A 16,319-nucleotide genomic window follows, 5' to 3' on the forward strand; every position below is an offset into this window, starting at 1 on the left:
TTGTGCCTTTGTTATTGAGGTCTTGATACCTGTTTAAATAGATTTTCTCAGAGCAGGTGAAATTTGAAGCCACTATTAATGGCACACATTTCTCATGAAAGAAAAAACTGAAGTCAGTTTTAATCATGCGGTGGGAATATGTGTAAAAGGGAAGATCAGAAAAGACCAGAGTACTTGGGGGAGCTAATGAATTGTAACTCATGCCACCAAAGAAGTGGCAAAATTAAGCAAATGTCAAACAAACATTTTGTGCTTAATGAAAACCTTTAGAAGTTTAATGATTTTCCCCATTCCGAGTTTCTCAATGACCCTTCAATTCAGGTTATGAGGTCATTTCATGTCATTCTTTTGTTCTTTCTTTGTGGAAGCCCTTCAAAAGGAAGAGGATACACCCCAATTAGTAGGTGAGTTATTTTTAATTCAATCAACTTATTTAGAATTTTTCTAGATGGATTCTAGGAACCCCAGGTAAATAGAAATAATCCAAAATTCCTATTAATCTTTTTTACATTAAACAATCATACTTAACCTTGAAAAATTCCTTTTTCAACCATCATACTTCATAGTTTAATCTTATTAGTTCCACATTGCAAAAGGAGCACAGAAGACCAAATGAGAGGGGAAAAGTTGGCTGGGGTAATGATTCGCATTCATTTTAAGAGTTCTCTCAGCTCTAGACAGTGTGGTCATTTTGCTCCTTCTGATTTTTTCATGCTTCAGTTACCTGGTCTTGGTTGTCTTAGTAAGAACATGCCTATTTGAGGATTCCTCAAAGAAATGCTTTCATTATCCACATGCTCTATCCCATCACTGAGTCAATAAAATGCAATACTTGATAATAACCATGACAGGATCCTGTACTTGGTATCAAGGCTGAAGAATAAATAAAATATTGTTCCTATCATTAAGGAACACAGAATCCAATGGAAGATTATCTTGCACATAACAATGGTCACTGTAAAAAATGGGACAAAGGAAGTTATTACAGAGAAAAAAGAGGAACAAGGGAAAAAAGAGGAGACCTTATACAGGAGATGCCATATGATCTGGAGCATGGAGAGGAGAGACCCAAGGGAAAGAAGAGTGAAATACAAGGCTAAATCTATCCATATACTAATTTACAATAATCTAGAAACACTGAATAACCAGTAAGGCTGAAGTGAATCTAGGAAGATAGAGCTGGAGACATGGGTTAGTTTCATCATGTGAAAGGTATTAACAAATGGCCAAGTGATTTTGTATTTTATTCTATGGGCAACAGAAATTTTTGAAAAACAAAGTGACACCCCAATTTCTTTGTTGATCTGACGACAATGAGGAATAAGCATCCTGAGAGCACAGACTGTCTTTTCAGCTTGGAATCTTAGCATCTGACAAAAGGTGCAATTATACTATATGAGCTCTCAATAAACTCTATATTGGAATGTGAAGAGTGAGAGCCAGGAGATTACAAAGATATGATTGAAAGTTGATACATGAGATGGTGAGGGATTACTTAAAAGTAAAATTCCCTAGTGAGGGGCTAGGTGGCTCAGTTGGTAGAGCAAGTGACAGTGAATCTCAGGGTTGTAAGTTTTAGTGCCATGTGAGGTATAAGATTTGGTGTACAAACCAAATCTTAAAAAAAGAGAGGGAGATGGTTAGGGCTTGTACTCGATATAGGTACCAGAAATGTACAAAAGGAAACACTAGAGAATTAGACTTCACAATTTGTAGAAGGTGATAGAAGGTAGGGCAGAGTGGGTATTCTAGGATTGTTGGACCATTGTGGGGGGCAGGCAGGCTGATAATTTCCCCTCATTCAATAGATTTGTGTCAAAATATCACGCATAGCTATAGATAGACACAGTGAAGATGAGTGGTGGTTTTTCTCAGATATCATGAGATATCTAGTAACTATAGATGATTTGATGTCTATCATGGCAAGTTCAGAATGAATGACAGTAGAGAAGAAGCAGAAGCATCAAAAGAGGAGATTCAATGGTGAGTGGGCAAAGAAGACCTGCTAAGCCAAGTACATGCACTGTCACAAAGCCAGGATCTCTCTGCCTCTCCTCTTCTGGGGTCTAGGCCTTGGTCATTACCTAATATCACAGAATCCAGTAATATCTTATTTCTAACTCCATTTAGGCTATCATACTTTCCATGCTTGCCTCGTTGAAGTTTGTGGCTAACCTTTCCTTTTACTTGCTCCTTTCTGAATCTTTGTCCTCTTGGCTAAGAAGATGATGAACTATTTGAAGAAAACTCAGAGGAATCTCAAGTAAAACTTCAAGAAGAAAATGGAGATCAGAATGGTAAGCTGGGCAAAGAGGAAGACAAAGGCAATGGACAAAAGCAGAGGCCTCATGACCAGGGTGTCCAGGGAGTCCTTGGAAGCCTATTTAGCAGAGGTGGCCCACATCACCCTAGTGGCCAACAGGGCCCAGGAGGCCAACAGGGCTTAGGTGGTCAACAAGGCCCAGGTGGCCAACAGGGCGCAGGGAGCCAAGGTGGTCAAGGTGGCCAAGAGGGTCCTGGTGGTCAACAGGGCCCAGGTGGCCAACACCGTCCAGGTGGCCAACAGGGCCCAGGTAGCCAAGGTGGTCAAGGAAGCCAACAGGGTCCAGGTGGCCAACAGGGACCAGGTGGCCAAAAGCATCCAGGTGGCCAACAGGGCCCAGGTGGCCAAGGTTGTCAAGGAAGCCAATAGGGTCCAGGTGGCCAACAGGGTCCAGGTGGCCAATAGGGCCCAGGTGACCAACACCATCCAGAGGGCCAAGGTGGTCAAGGAAGCCAACAGGGTCAAGGTGGCCAACAGGGCCCAAGTGACCAACACCATCCAGGTGGCCAAGGTGGTAAAGGAAGCCAACAGAGTCAAGGTGGCCAACAGCAACCAGGTGGCCAACAGCAACCAGGTGGCCAACACGGCCCAGGTGGCCAAGGTGGTCAAGGAACCCAACAGAGTCCAGAAGGCCAACAAGGTCCTGGTGGTCAACACGGCCCAGGTAGCCCAGGTGGTCAAGGAACCCAACAGGGTCCAGGTGGCTAACAGGGCCCAGGTGGCCAAAGAGAGCAGCAGGGAAGAAATGACCAGCATGGTCAACATGGTGGCCAGTGACAAGGAAAACCAACTAAAGAAGACCTCCTTCAATTCTCTAGGTATTAATTCTATTCATACTAATCTAGTAAGATTAGTAATTTCTTTTGATATTTCCCAATATTCTTCTTGTTTCTTCCACTCAGAGTTTTTTGTTTTGTTATATTTTGACTCCCTCATTCTTATATTGGCCTACAGCCTTCCCAAGTTTTACCTCCCTTCCCCTCTTCCTCTTGTCTCCTGTATTCCCTTCCCTTTACTCTCTCCTGGCCTCCTCCTCTCATCCTGCTTCTTCTATTCTCTCTTAACATGATATCTTGTCATGTCCTCTAGTACCCACTAGTAGAAATACTGACATAGATCATGTCCAGGCCAAATTAATATTTCTGTCTAAAATTCTTCTCTTTGTCTTAGAAATTGAGAGAGATGAACTGGTGACCATGGAGTTTTCAGTCGTGTCAACGTGGCCTTTCCTTTCTCTGACTTCAAATCATCAATAAAGTCATTAGCATTAAAGTTCTGGCTATTGTTTTTCTTCTAAGTTCATGATTCTTAGGGTATAAGAAGGCCAAGTTGGGAGATACAAGCCCTGAAGGACTCCAAATGTTGTGTATTATGCAGCTTTATGCAGCTCTGATTTTAATATTTTGTGGGGACTTAACTCCCACCAATATTACAAAACAGAACCATTTTTTCTTGAGACCAGTAAGGGAATTTGCCAATTTCAGATGACCAATACTACCCTTTTCTTAGCTTAAACACAGAAAGAATTACCTCGTAATTTCCATTGACTTCTGGTAGTCCTTCGATGTACGTGTGTTCTATTGTGAGGTGAGGGTGTGTAGAAGGGGAAACATTGTGAATTGTTGGTGGGAATGTACACCAGTGCCGTGGCTATTGAACACATGATGGAGGTTCCTCAAAAAATGACAAAGAGAACTGCAATACAATCCAGCACTTCCACTTCTGGGTATTTATTCAAAGAAAATGAAAACACTATTTTGTAAAGAGACATGCACCCCTAATGTTCATGACAGCATTATTTACAATAGGCAAGCTATCGAAGTAGCCTACATGTCCATGAGTAGATGAATGGATAAAGAAGATGTGGTGTGTATACACAATGGAATATTACTCAGCCATAAAAAGGAAGGAAATCTTGCTATTTTCGACAACACGTGGATCTAGAGAGTATAATGTTGAGTCAAATAAGTCAGTCAGAGACAAACACCATATGATTTCATACATACGTGGAATCTAAAAACCAAAATAAATGAGCCAACAGAACAAAACAAAAACAGACTTGCAGATACAGAGAACTAATGATCCAGTGCTTTCCAGAAGGCAGAGGGAGGGAGGATGGGCAAAATAGGATCAAAAAGCAGATCAAAAGGTATGACATACATTTATAAATGTATAAATAAGATACAGGGATACACCATACACATAAGGAATGCAGTTAATAATGTGTAACTTTTTTGTATGTTGATAGGTGATAACTAGATTTTTTTTTAATTTTTATTTATTTATGATAGTCACAGAGAGAGAGAGAGGCAGAGACACAGGCAGAGGGAGAAGCAGGCTCCATGCACCGGGAGCCCGACGTGGGATTCGATCCCGGGTCTCCAGGATCGCGCCCTGGGCCAAAGGCAGGCGCCAAACCGCTGCGCCACCCAGGGATCCCGATAGCTAGATTTTTCTTGGTGATCCTTCACAGTGTATAGAAATGTTCAATCACTATGTTGTACATCTGAAAATAATATAATATTGTAGGTCAACTATGCTTCAATTTTTTTTGAGAGAGAAATGTGACTGGGAGAAAAGAAAAATAAAAATAAACAGGGAAAATGTGGACACACAAGTGTACACAGGAAGATAAAGCCACACAAGTGGCCATGTGAAGATAAAGCCAGAGATCAGGGCAATGTAGCAGAAGCTAAGGAACATTAAAGATTGCAAACAACCAGGGGCTGTGAGAAAGGCCTGGAACAGATTCTTCCTGAGAGCCCTCAGACTGAACCAACACCTTAGTCTTGGCCTTCTGGTCTCCAGAACTGTTAATAAATAAATTTCTGTCATTTAAGTCACTCACTTTGTACTACTTTGTTACACTTAATCCATCTACCTCTGAAGCGTCTGAGTGGAAAGCCACAGAAAGAGGGTTTCCAGAGAAGCATCCCTCAGTTGGGAGGGGGGTCCACAGAGACAGGCTAGGAATTGTGCTTCACCCAGAAGTCCTTGTTTCTCGAGTGTCAAAATGTGACAATCCCTGTGGCAGCTCACACATGGAAATGCAGGTTGCCCCAAAAGGCTGACAATAAAAATCAGGAGAGGATAAAAAAGAAGGTTGTAGTGGACAATGCTAAGAAGAATATAAGTAGTTTGCCTTCAGTATGAGTATTAGTGAAGAATTTACAGGTTACGATAACAGACACAAAGTAAAAATGTTCAATTCTGTTTATTCCCACACTTCCTGCCAGGTTCAGTTCTGAAATCAGACCTAGAACTGACCTTCTCTTTGGAAGCAGAAACAATATCTGGTCGTTCTGGCATTCTCAGTATCATGATAGACTTACTATACAATTTTGGAAGTAATGTGATTATTCTGCAGGTGGAGTTGGGTACCTTGCACAAAGCAACATATGTGAAGATATGTAAACCTGAGGGTAGAAACATCTGAAAGTGACTTCAGGGAGGATTCAAGGATAAGTGAGCAGCTTTCTCTTTACTCTGCAAACAGGGTAGGAGTCCCAGCTGCAATATTTTTCAATTTACCATCATTTACTAAAAGCACAGAGGAAAAAAAACCATAAAAGATAAAAACCTACAAGCCTCATGATAACACTAGTAACTAAAGATAATTGAAAATAACTTACTAAATAATGGGCTTCTATCATTTCAATCCAAATACTGGGCAGCAAAGCTCATAGTCTTGTATCCAAATCAGTACAGTTTTGCATAATGCAAGAGTAGTGAGCAGGCAAGGTCACTCACAAATGACCTGGCATGCTTTGTTTTCAGAAAGAGATCCCCAAAATTGTCTTTCCTAGTTAAAAACTGCATGCCTAGCAATATTATCTTCAGTTCAGACCTCTAGTCCCCATTTCTTCTCCCCTCATATTACTTGGAAGACCTGTTTCCCAGCCCACTGGAAGGAATTTCCTGTTTGCTCACATTAAAATCAAGTACTCCTTGGGAGTACTTCTGAAGGTACTCCTCCTCCTAAAATACAGCTTTATATTAAAAGTTATATCCCAGTCTGAAGTATTTGCAAAGAAATGATCGGGCTACTCCTACTCTCCAAAAATGTCTTTGTTGCCGATAGAATCGATCACAAATTCAGTTTGACATTCACAACATTCTTCACAATCTGGAACTAACCCACATCTGAGCTTTATCTTCTTATATTCTCTTCAATCTTACTGGATCATTCAGTGTTCCTAGACCATTGAAAATACTATAGTACATACATAGGGTTAGCCATGCTTTTCACTCTGCCTTCTTCCACACTGCTCTCCAGAGGTACAGCTGCCACGGCATCTCCTTCCTGTATGAAGCTTTCCTTTCTCCCCTGCTCTGAACTTTGAAAATTCCTTCTTTTGCCACTTTTCCAATAGTGATCATCATTATGTCAAAGCTAAATCTCCCATGAGACCTTGCATCCTCTAAGGACAGGAACAATGAATGTTTCATGTACCTTCATGTCACCAGTACTATTTAAGGACAATGAAGAAGACAATGCAGAAGCTGTTGTTTTGCAGACTTTTGACCTTGGGGTCAAAATTATACGGTATTGACCTTGGGGGCTTAATTATACTGTTCTAACTGAACAGAGAAATGCTCCCTAAAGACTAATTTCTACTGCCAGACTTAGAGTTCTAGGGAAAAAAATTCTAGCAATTTGAGGATAGTTTTTTTCTTTTCAGGCACACTTAAATGCCAGTCACAAAAAGGATTCTGCTAAGCAGTCATATTTTAAGGATAGCAGTGGGTATTTGCAGGTAAATTTTAATTACATGTTTTAAATTTTACCATACCAACATTAAACGTCAAATTGTCTTGTTTTTTTCTGGATACTTCGAAACTTAGAAATCCTGATTCAATTTGAGGAAGAATTTTCCCCACGTTCAGTGATGATGGGCCTGAATGAGACTCACAGTTGGTTGTCTGCACGTGTTTTGTCTTTTGAGAGGAAGTTATATGGTTGGTTCTAAAGCAGGCAGAGAGACTGCAGTCTTCGTTAGTGTCTGCCCTGGGAGTGATGAATAAGACTGACCCCAAACTTGACCATGCACACCTCACTATCCAGGAACTGCTTTTCGAAAAAGCCAAGTCTATGTGTAGTTCTACCTCTTTGGCACCCGATTAGTACTTGTCTTTGAAGGGTTGAAGACAAAAGCTTGCAGCTCTGTCTTCTCTGTATTTGGATCAGCTCTCCTACCCTTCATCCCCTGAAAATGTTGACCTGTGCAAAGTTCACCTGTACCTCCTTCTTGGTGAGGAGCGCCTCTCAGCTGTTGAGCGATCACTGCTGCCATGGTGCTAAAACCACCAGAGACACTGAGAGATGAGAGCCTCAGCAGCTTGGCAGCCCCACATCCCCTGACCTCACTTATTCCCAGATGCAGCTTCTGAACCAGTGCCATTTCAAAGGATCTTGAGATAGCAGCCAAGTTCAGTAGCGCTAGGGCTGCCACTGTGGGGGTGGCTGGTTCTGGGGCTACAATAAGGGCTGTGTTAGGGAGCTTCATGACTGGTTATGCCAGGAGCTTGTCTCTGAAGCAACAGCTCTTCTCCTACACCATTCTGGACTTTGCCATTTCAGAGGTAGGTGGTTCTCTTGCCTAATGGTGGCCTCTCACATCCTCTCCACCACACAAAGGAGCCATCTCCACCTCCTATAATTCTTTCTCTCATGTCTCGTTCCTTTTCCTCTATCTCCCCAGTAAGCCTGGGGCAAGTGGTTGGCTCGGGATTTGACAGAGAAAAGACAAATAAACAGTGTATTAATAAGAAAAAAAAGCTTGCTGATATTCACTAGATGAGACATTCTATCTACCCAAACCCTAGAAAGGTCAGTACTTCATTCGGACAGATGCTAAGCACATTTATCCCAATTTCATTCTTGAAAACAAGGTAGATAACCACAGGGTTGGGTACGTGGATCCACTGGAGCCGCTGAAGGATTTGTTCTGCCTAGACTTACATTCTACCTGGAAGATCATGATGCCATTTTGGTTGTTCTGGTATTACTGTCCAGTCATATCTGATATTTTAAAACTTTCAGAATATCTAATTACTCTCTTTCCCCAGTTCACAATTATTCTATCAAATGAGTGCAATTCCCTTTGGGGAGGATTGAAACTTGTGAAAACTGTACCATGAAAACTTGGTAATGTCTTTCCTCAGTGGGACTCAGCCTTCCCTTTAGTCATTGAAATGAGTTGGAAGCTTTCTATTACATTATTTATATTACATTATTTCTTAGCATTCATTTTTTATTACATAATTCAAAAAGCACCTTACTTAACTATCTATCAGAATCCTAGGAATATTATTTTTCTTAGTACTGATCACAGATTCCTGCAGATCAGTACAGGAATAGCACTCTGACTGGCCTTGCTGATCAGTATGCTAATGACGGTTCAGTGCTACAACAGACAATTCCAATGTATCCATAGATATGTGGAGCCCAGGTTTCTGGCAGCTTCTCCATCAGCCAATTCTAACCCACAGAGAACATCCCATCATGGAGTTCTCAGCAACGCGAATGTTCCCTCACCAGAGCATTCATTGTTGCCTCTGTGAAGAAAATATTTTTAGGGATCTCCTGGGGAATATACGTGATGGTTTCTTGGGTCTTTTGTAGTTAATCCTTTCTGATATTACCATCTCCCTGAACTTTCCAATTCTTTTGAATACTATGTCAAGGGAATTGCAGCAAGTCTACCTTATATATGAGGCCAGTATTGTGTCCAAATTTCATGGAGCTGTCCCAATAGGATATTAGGGCTGGATTTATTTGCCCTTGCCAGATTAAGAGCCCTAAGTCATTATTGAGGGGCCCCAAGTCGATAAATTCTCCATACTCAGACTGAATAAAGAGAACATTTTGATCCATCACCCTCAAAACCCATTTCCAGCATGTTCTGTTATTTCTGCTATGTTAGCAATACGTGCTAGTATTAGCTTGAAGCCTTTTTTTTTTTTCTTTTAATGGAAATTGTACTTAGCTTATTGGGCTGTGTGGAAACTTTGTCCTGAAGTAATGAAGAATGGTAGGGGATATCTTGAAGAGAATAAATGTTACCTTCCCTCAAAATGAGTTAATTGAGCAATTTTCAGGAGTGGGGAGGCTCTCCTGACCTTGTAAGTGGTAGGGGTTTGCTCTTGGTGGCCCAGAAGGTTTCAGGGAATCTAGGGGTTTCATATTTTCAGATTCATCCACTTAACTACCCCTATCTCAAGTATCAGGGTTCCACTTTCTAATGTCAGAAATCATGATTATCACATAGTTGTTCCAGCAATTACTACCCTTCTCCTATGTTATTATCCTCCTTTCTATTATATTGTTTCAGTTTGCATGTACTCACTGTATTATCCAACTTAAAAACAAAACCAATGAAAATGCTAAAATTTCGTCTTGCTTTCATGCTCCATTCTCTACTCCTAATAACAAAACTGACTAAAAAGATATACATTCACCATCTCTCTGTCTTATTTCATTCCCTCCTTAACCTTTTCCACTGAACCTGGTGTCTGCCCCTACACCTCACTACCATTGCTCTTATTGGCTCATCAATTACATCCATGTTGCTAGATCTATTGGTTATGTTGTTATATCAATTTTACTGTTTTTCTCAGCACCATTTGAAAGCTGATCTCTTCCTCTGCCTAACAGAATGACATCTCTCTTATTTCCATTTCACCAGGTAGCTTCTTGCTTTTTTCTTATCTTTCTAAGAGCTCTTGCTTGTTTTCTTTTGCTGGGCCTTTTGCTGTAATTTAACCTCTAAAGATTTGAATATCTTAGAGTACCCATCTGGTGTCACTTTTTTATAACTTTTTTAGGAAATCCCACTTATATGTTGATGACTTCCAAATGTTTATCTGTTTTTTCTATCCTTAGTTAAAGATTCACATAATCAGTTATCTATTTGAAATTTTCACTTGGTTATTTCATAGATCTCTCAACATACATGTTAAAAAAAGAATTTTTGAGTTTTGTTCTCTTGTCCCTCATTAATATTTGCCACTCAAACTTAGGGAAGAGTGTAGTTTCAATGGCTAAAGTAAAAACAATCTAAAAGTTTTTAAAATCTTCTTTTTCTTCAATTCTTGTTCTTTAATCAAAGAATAAGATCTATCAGCTTTATCTATATAATATATAGAATTCATCTGTTTAAAAATGTCCTAACTCTATGACCATCATCCAAACATGAGCCACTATGATTTCTCATAAGGACCACTTACTACATTATAACTTATTAGCTGGTCCCCTTAATTGTACTCCTCCCCATTCCAACACATACTACATTCATTCTTATAACCGAAGTAAACTTAAATCTACATATAAATCAAATTATGTTAATTGTGGTTTCAATCCCTTCAATGTCTTCCCATTGCACTTAAATCTAAATTCCCTCTCATGGTCTATAAGGCTTTCTCATGATCTTGCCAGTCACCCCTTGCTCACCATGCTCTTGTCACTCAGATCTCATTGCTCTTCTTCAAACACTTATTCCTCAGGGTACTGGCGTTTGCAGTGTCATCTTTTGGGGATATTATTTTGTCCAGGATGGCACATGGCTGGATTATATTTGTGATTCAAGTTTCAGTTTGAAATATCAGTTTCTCAGGTAGGTCTATCCTGACTACTCTCTATAAAGCTATTTCTCTTCCCCCATTATTCTCAACTGTATCAATCATGACCTTGTAATTCTGAGTTTGTTTACTTGATTACTATCTGTCTTCCATAATGTTTTCCACAACTGTGCATTACATGACAGCATGAACTTTGTCACATTTCATCTGTATTTATAGCATCCAGGATCATGTATTAACAGTCAGATATTCGAAGTGTGAGTGTATATGTACTTATTAAACAAGGAATAAAAACAAGAAGGAACTTGCCTGCATTCTCTGTAAAGTATTTGCTACATTCTCTTAGAGTAAGCCTGAAAAACTACTCCACAAACTGGGAGTAAAAGAAATAGTACAAATCTTTCACCCTGAGTTATTATCATTTTTGCCTGATTTGTCAGAATTAATATGATCTCAGAAGATAAACCACTTGCCTTGGTTACATCACTTTCATCCTGCATATGCCAGTAAGTAGAATTATGTACAGTAAGAGATTTCTAATATGGCTTCTGTTTCCACATTAGTATCCTTTGCCTGGCTACTGTTCACAGAGAAATTGAATGTTGAAGTGTTAATGTTTCTAATGTAAGTAGATGATCAAATTTCTTGGGTCCACAATATAAAGACATCACACAAGGATTCCCTTAGCCCTCAGCTGTTTTTTTTGTCCTATGCCCAATAAATCCAAATAAACTGGTTTCTGCATAGGTGGGTGGTGGGGACAGGTATTCCTTAAGACCATATTTTTTAAAATGTAAGTTTCAGGGTATGCATCTAATTTTCTGCTGTTTCTTTAACTTACAAAGTACTCAATATAAATCTTTTTAAATTTATCAATTTAATCAATGTGTATCTTGCACTATTAGATTCAGAGAAGAAAAATTAACATATGAAACTAATGTAGAATTAATTTTTATTTTTGCCAAACTTATTGATGAGAATGTTTACATTTTCTTTTCTACACACAAAGTTTATGGCTAATCTAGGCTGATTAATAACAGAGTCGGTCACTCCAAAATATCTTTTCTGCAACATAAATGATGTGCTTTTGTTGGAATTTCCCAAGTAGATATTTCATAGATAACATTTGTATAGTCCAAATAGTGATAATCTATATTGAATCAATGTTTCCTTTGACAGTTTTGACATTTTAACATCTCAACACATAAGTTTTTGATTGAATGTCTCATTTTGTAAGGATATCTTGACAATCAGTGCCTGCTACACCCTAGTCTGCTAAAGGCAAACTTACATGTGTCTTTTGTAGAAAAATGTACTTCAATAAGCAATCAATAATTCCTGTTTAAGCCAATTTTGTTTTACTTTCTTAATATAAACTCTTCTCTCACACTTACAGAGTATCTTTCTTTCATTGATCTATAGTCCTAAAATGATTTTTGAACTTGTGACAAGATTTATTTTAATCACCATTTATATATCTTAACTATGATAATAATCAGTATTAATTTCTGCCACATTCACAGAATTGCATAGCATTTTATTAAGAACTGTCACCATATTGAACATTTTCCAAAGGTGGAGTCCATTGGATAATCTGAGAAAAGAATCTAAGACCATGGGATGAGTGAGCTGCTTTTCATATGGATGCAAATAACAACTAGATTGTATTACAATTGTTCTGAACCAGTTATACAATTTTGCATCTAGAGAAATGATTTAGAACTAACTATGAAAATACTCTCTCTTCTGACAGTTAATATTAAGATATTAACTTTTATAAGCTCCAAAACATGTTTTTTTAAAAAAAAATTCTGAAGGGAGGAAGAGAGAGAGAGAGAGAGAGAGAGAGAAAGACAAAATCAGCTTCACATGAGATCTTTCTAAGTTACAATTATAGATATACTAAATACATTTAAACGTAATTAACCATATGAAACTAACATTAATGTAAGAACTGAAGACAACTAAGAAACATCTTGTCTTCCTTCATCCTAGTAGATGATAGGTTAACTATCTAACAGATCTACCTCCAGATCTGTTTATGGTGTTAGAAGTTTCTTTTTTTTAAGATATATTTTACTTTCCATAGTACCCTTAGAGATGCCTGTCTTAATTTATTGCTCCCCAGAATTAGGATAAACGAATGGCTCGAGGGATAGATTAGAGCTATCAACTCACCAATGATCACAGCTAATTCAGTCTCTGGCATAAAGTAGCTAGAGGTGGCTACAAGAAAGGCCAAATAGTAGGCGATGAAAAGGAGGAGAAAGGAGATGACAGCTTTCATGGCTCCCATGTGGGCTTCTATGCTGAAGTCTCTACACCCTGTGGCATTGAACTTCATCTGCCTGGTATGTCTCCAGAGGGAGAGGATCAAGAGGAGAAATGAGATCAGGGACACAGAAAGGGGGACTAGCGTTAACAGGTTGAGGCAAATCTTGATGGAAGAATATTTAGCTTTCTTTACTCTGCATCTCACAGTTAAGTTTGTTTTCTTCTTTGTCCTAACACAACATCTGAAATCATCATTCAAATTCTCAGTGACAACAAGGCTAATAAACACAGAAAGGGCCAAGCATCCCAGCAGGATCCTAGGAATCGCACTGTCAATTCTCCACTTCATCCAGAGGAAAAGGGGATGGAAGAAATTCGCGATCTTGAGGAAATAGAAAATGCTGAGACAGGTGGCAAACCAGACACTTAAATGGTTGGTTAGTGTCCAGAAGAAGTCAATTATTCTCATTTGTTTACCGGTAGCATAGACATCTGGATACAGCACCAATATAAAACAATCTAATAGTATTATACATAATAGACAAATTCTGGAAATGGCCAGACTTGTGAGGATTAAATCAATGGAGGCGATCTTCCTCTTCTTGATCCAGCCTATGCAGTTTACCAATCCAATGAATGTATTCCCTAAAATCCCCATTGAAAATTCTCCAGCTGCTACGAGCATTAAGATGCTCTCCACTTTATCCGGCATGGTAAAATACAAAAATATCCAATTTGTTTCTAGTTGAACTGATGTAGTTTGATAGGCACACCTACTTTTTAGATTTTGCTATAATTTTCTTTGCCTTTTTTATTGTACTCTGTCTTGTGATGGAGACTGGAATGATAAATGAAGACTGTAGCTATCATCATTAAATCCTAATTAGTCTTGAGAAACAAATGTCATTGGCAATCCCTGGCCTGGCCATTGCATGTATCACCTGTATGTAAAACCTGTATCAGCAGGTTTTACTTTTCCACATATGGTTAATTTAGTCTGAGCTACATTTTAGGATGCAAATTAGACCTGTTGCCTCTCATGGTCCTGCACTGTCAATGTTTTTGCAACACTATGTTTTGCAAGTTTTGGATTCATTTATCTGCAACACATACAGTAACTTAAATAGGGCTGTTAGATTTAGAAAAACAAAACAGGACACCCAGTTAAACTTGAATTTCAAATAAACAATGAATGATCTGGGTTTGTTGTTGTTGTTGTTGTTTTTGTTTGTTTGTTTGTTTTTGGTGTATATCCCAAATTGCACAAGATTAGTACTTCCAAGAAGTACTAAAATTCAAAATTAATTGGGTTTCCCATATTTTATCTGGCAAATCTGCACTCCAAGGATTTTCTAGCAATTAGAAAACAGGTCAAAACTGAACTTTGTAGAGGAATCTTCATTTTGCTAAATGATAACACTGATTACCGCTAATAATCCAAAGTTTGGGTTAACATTGACAACTGTACATTTTCAGAGAATTTAAAAGGTTAACACTAAATATAGATTATTTGGGTCTAAAAAATATCTTAGCCCATTTATCTCCATTGTTCAGATGAACAGTTACATGCACAAGGTCTCTTAAAATAATACATTGTCTTATTATTCAAGTGATATTTAATGGTCATTCAGTTTGTGATGTTATATATAATAAGATGAAGGAGCAATAATGGAGTATTAATTACCTTTATATTTTCTTTTATGACATATGACAGAAGAGATTAAAATGCTGTGTTTTGATCTACTCCCCACTCTCCACTGTGCCAAATTGCATCTGAGAATCTAGATCCTTAGCCCTTCTAGACTATCAGGTAAAAGACTGATAATTAAGTTTATCTCATTCTTACAGGTTACTCTTATTTTTAAGTAGCTTCTCTAATTTAGAGTTATTGAGAAACACTTTGCTACATAGTATTTCCACGGAATAATTCTGAGGTGATGATACTTTCTTGGGGAACACATATCTTCCCATCATTCATTAAAGAACAAACCTTCATGCCTGAGATGCAGCTCTGAATTTTTGGATAAACTGTCTCATTCTATAATTATCACAAATGACTGTTTTCCTCTGATCTTAGAAATGATCCCTGACCCAAGAACATCGTTTTCTTCTCCACAATGTCCTGGGAAGTAAAGGGCCCTAGTAACTATGATAGTACCTTTACTCAAATAAATTTTAGAATATGTTTTTGGGGGGTTTGTGTGTTTTTTGTTTGTTTGTTTTTTGTTTTTTGCAGGTCAGTATAGTTCTTATGCACATCTGTATTGTATAGCATAGAGATAATGGTGCAGCTACTATGGAAATAGGATAGGTCCTCAAAAGTTTAAAAATACAACTACCAGATGATCCAGCATCCCCAAAATCTGGGTATTTATCTGAAAGAATTGAAATCAGGATCTCAAAATGATATTGGCACTCATGTTTATAGTAGTGTTATTCACAATAGCTAAATGTAGAAGCACCCTAATTGCCCATTGACATATGAATAAATAAAGAAAATGTGTTACATACAGACAATGGATAGCATTCAGTCTTAAAAAGAAGAAAATTAGGCTCCTGGGTAGTTCAATGGTTGTGTCTGCCTTTGGCTCAGGTTGTGATCCCAAGGTTCTGGGATTGAATCCCACATCGGGCTCCCCCTCTGCCTGTGCCTCTGCCTCTCTCTCACTCTGTGTCTCTCATGAATAAATAAAATCTTAAAAAAAAAAAGAAAATTTTGCAAAATGCAAAAACATAGGTGGACCTAGAAGACATTATGCAAAGTGAAATAAGCTAGTTACAGAAGGACAAATATTGCCCGATTACACTTATGTAGGTATCTAGAATAGTCAAATCATAAAAACAAAGAGTAAAACAGTGGTTGCCAGGGCCTGAGAGGAGATAAGAATGCAGAGTTGTTATTCAGTAAGTATCAAGTTTCAGTTATGCAAGATGAATAAATTCCAGAGATATGCTAAATAATGTAGTGCTTATAGTTAATAACATTATACTGTACACTTAAAAATTTGTTAAAAGTATAGATCTCATATTAAATGCCTTACCACAATAAAAAAATAGAAAACAAAACAAAAAATTTTGCAGAGAGTACTTTGTCTCCAGCTTACTACTCCAAACCCTTACTATTTTTAACTACTTTGAACTT

At 38.3% G+C, this 16,319-nt stretch overlaps 1 protein-coding gene across 1 annotated transcript; it reads right to left on the reverse strand.

The window, feature by feature from the left end:
* Positions 1–12,950: 12,950 nt before the first annotated feature.
* Positions 12,951–13,889, reverse strand: TAS2R7 (taste 2 receptor member 7). The gene has a single exon (XM_055336716.1). It carries the CDS (start codon positions 13,887–13,889, stop codon positions 12,951–12,953), a length of 939 nt encoding a protein of 312 aa, XP_055192691.1.
* Positions 13,890–16,319: the final 2,430 nt, after the last annotated feature.

This window comes from Nyctereutes procyonoides, unplaced genomic scaffold, assembly GCF_905146905.1.
Source record: "Nyctereutes procyonoides isolate TBG_1078 unplaced genomic scaffold, NYPRO_anot_genome, whole genome shotgun sequence".
NCBI lineage: Eukaryota > Metazoa > Chordata > Mammalia > Carnivora > Canidae > Nyctereutes > Nyctereutes procyonoides.

Coding starts and splice junctions, on each gene's coding strand:
- TAS2R7 (XM_055336716.1), bottom strand. CDS start 13,889: ATGCCGGATAAAGTGGAGAGCATCTTAATGCTCGTAGCAGCTGGAGAA.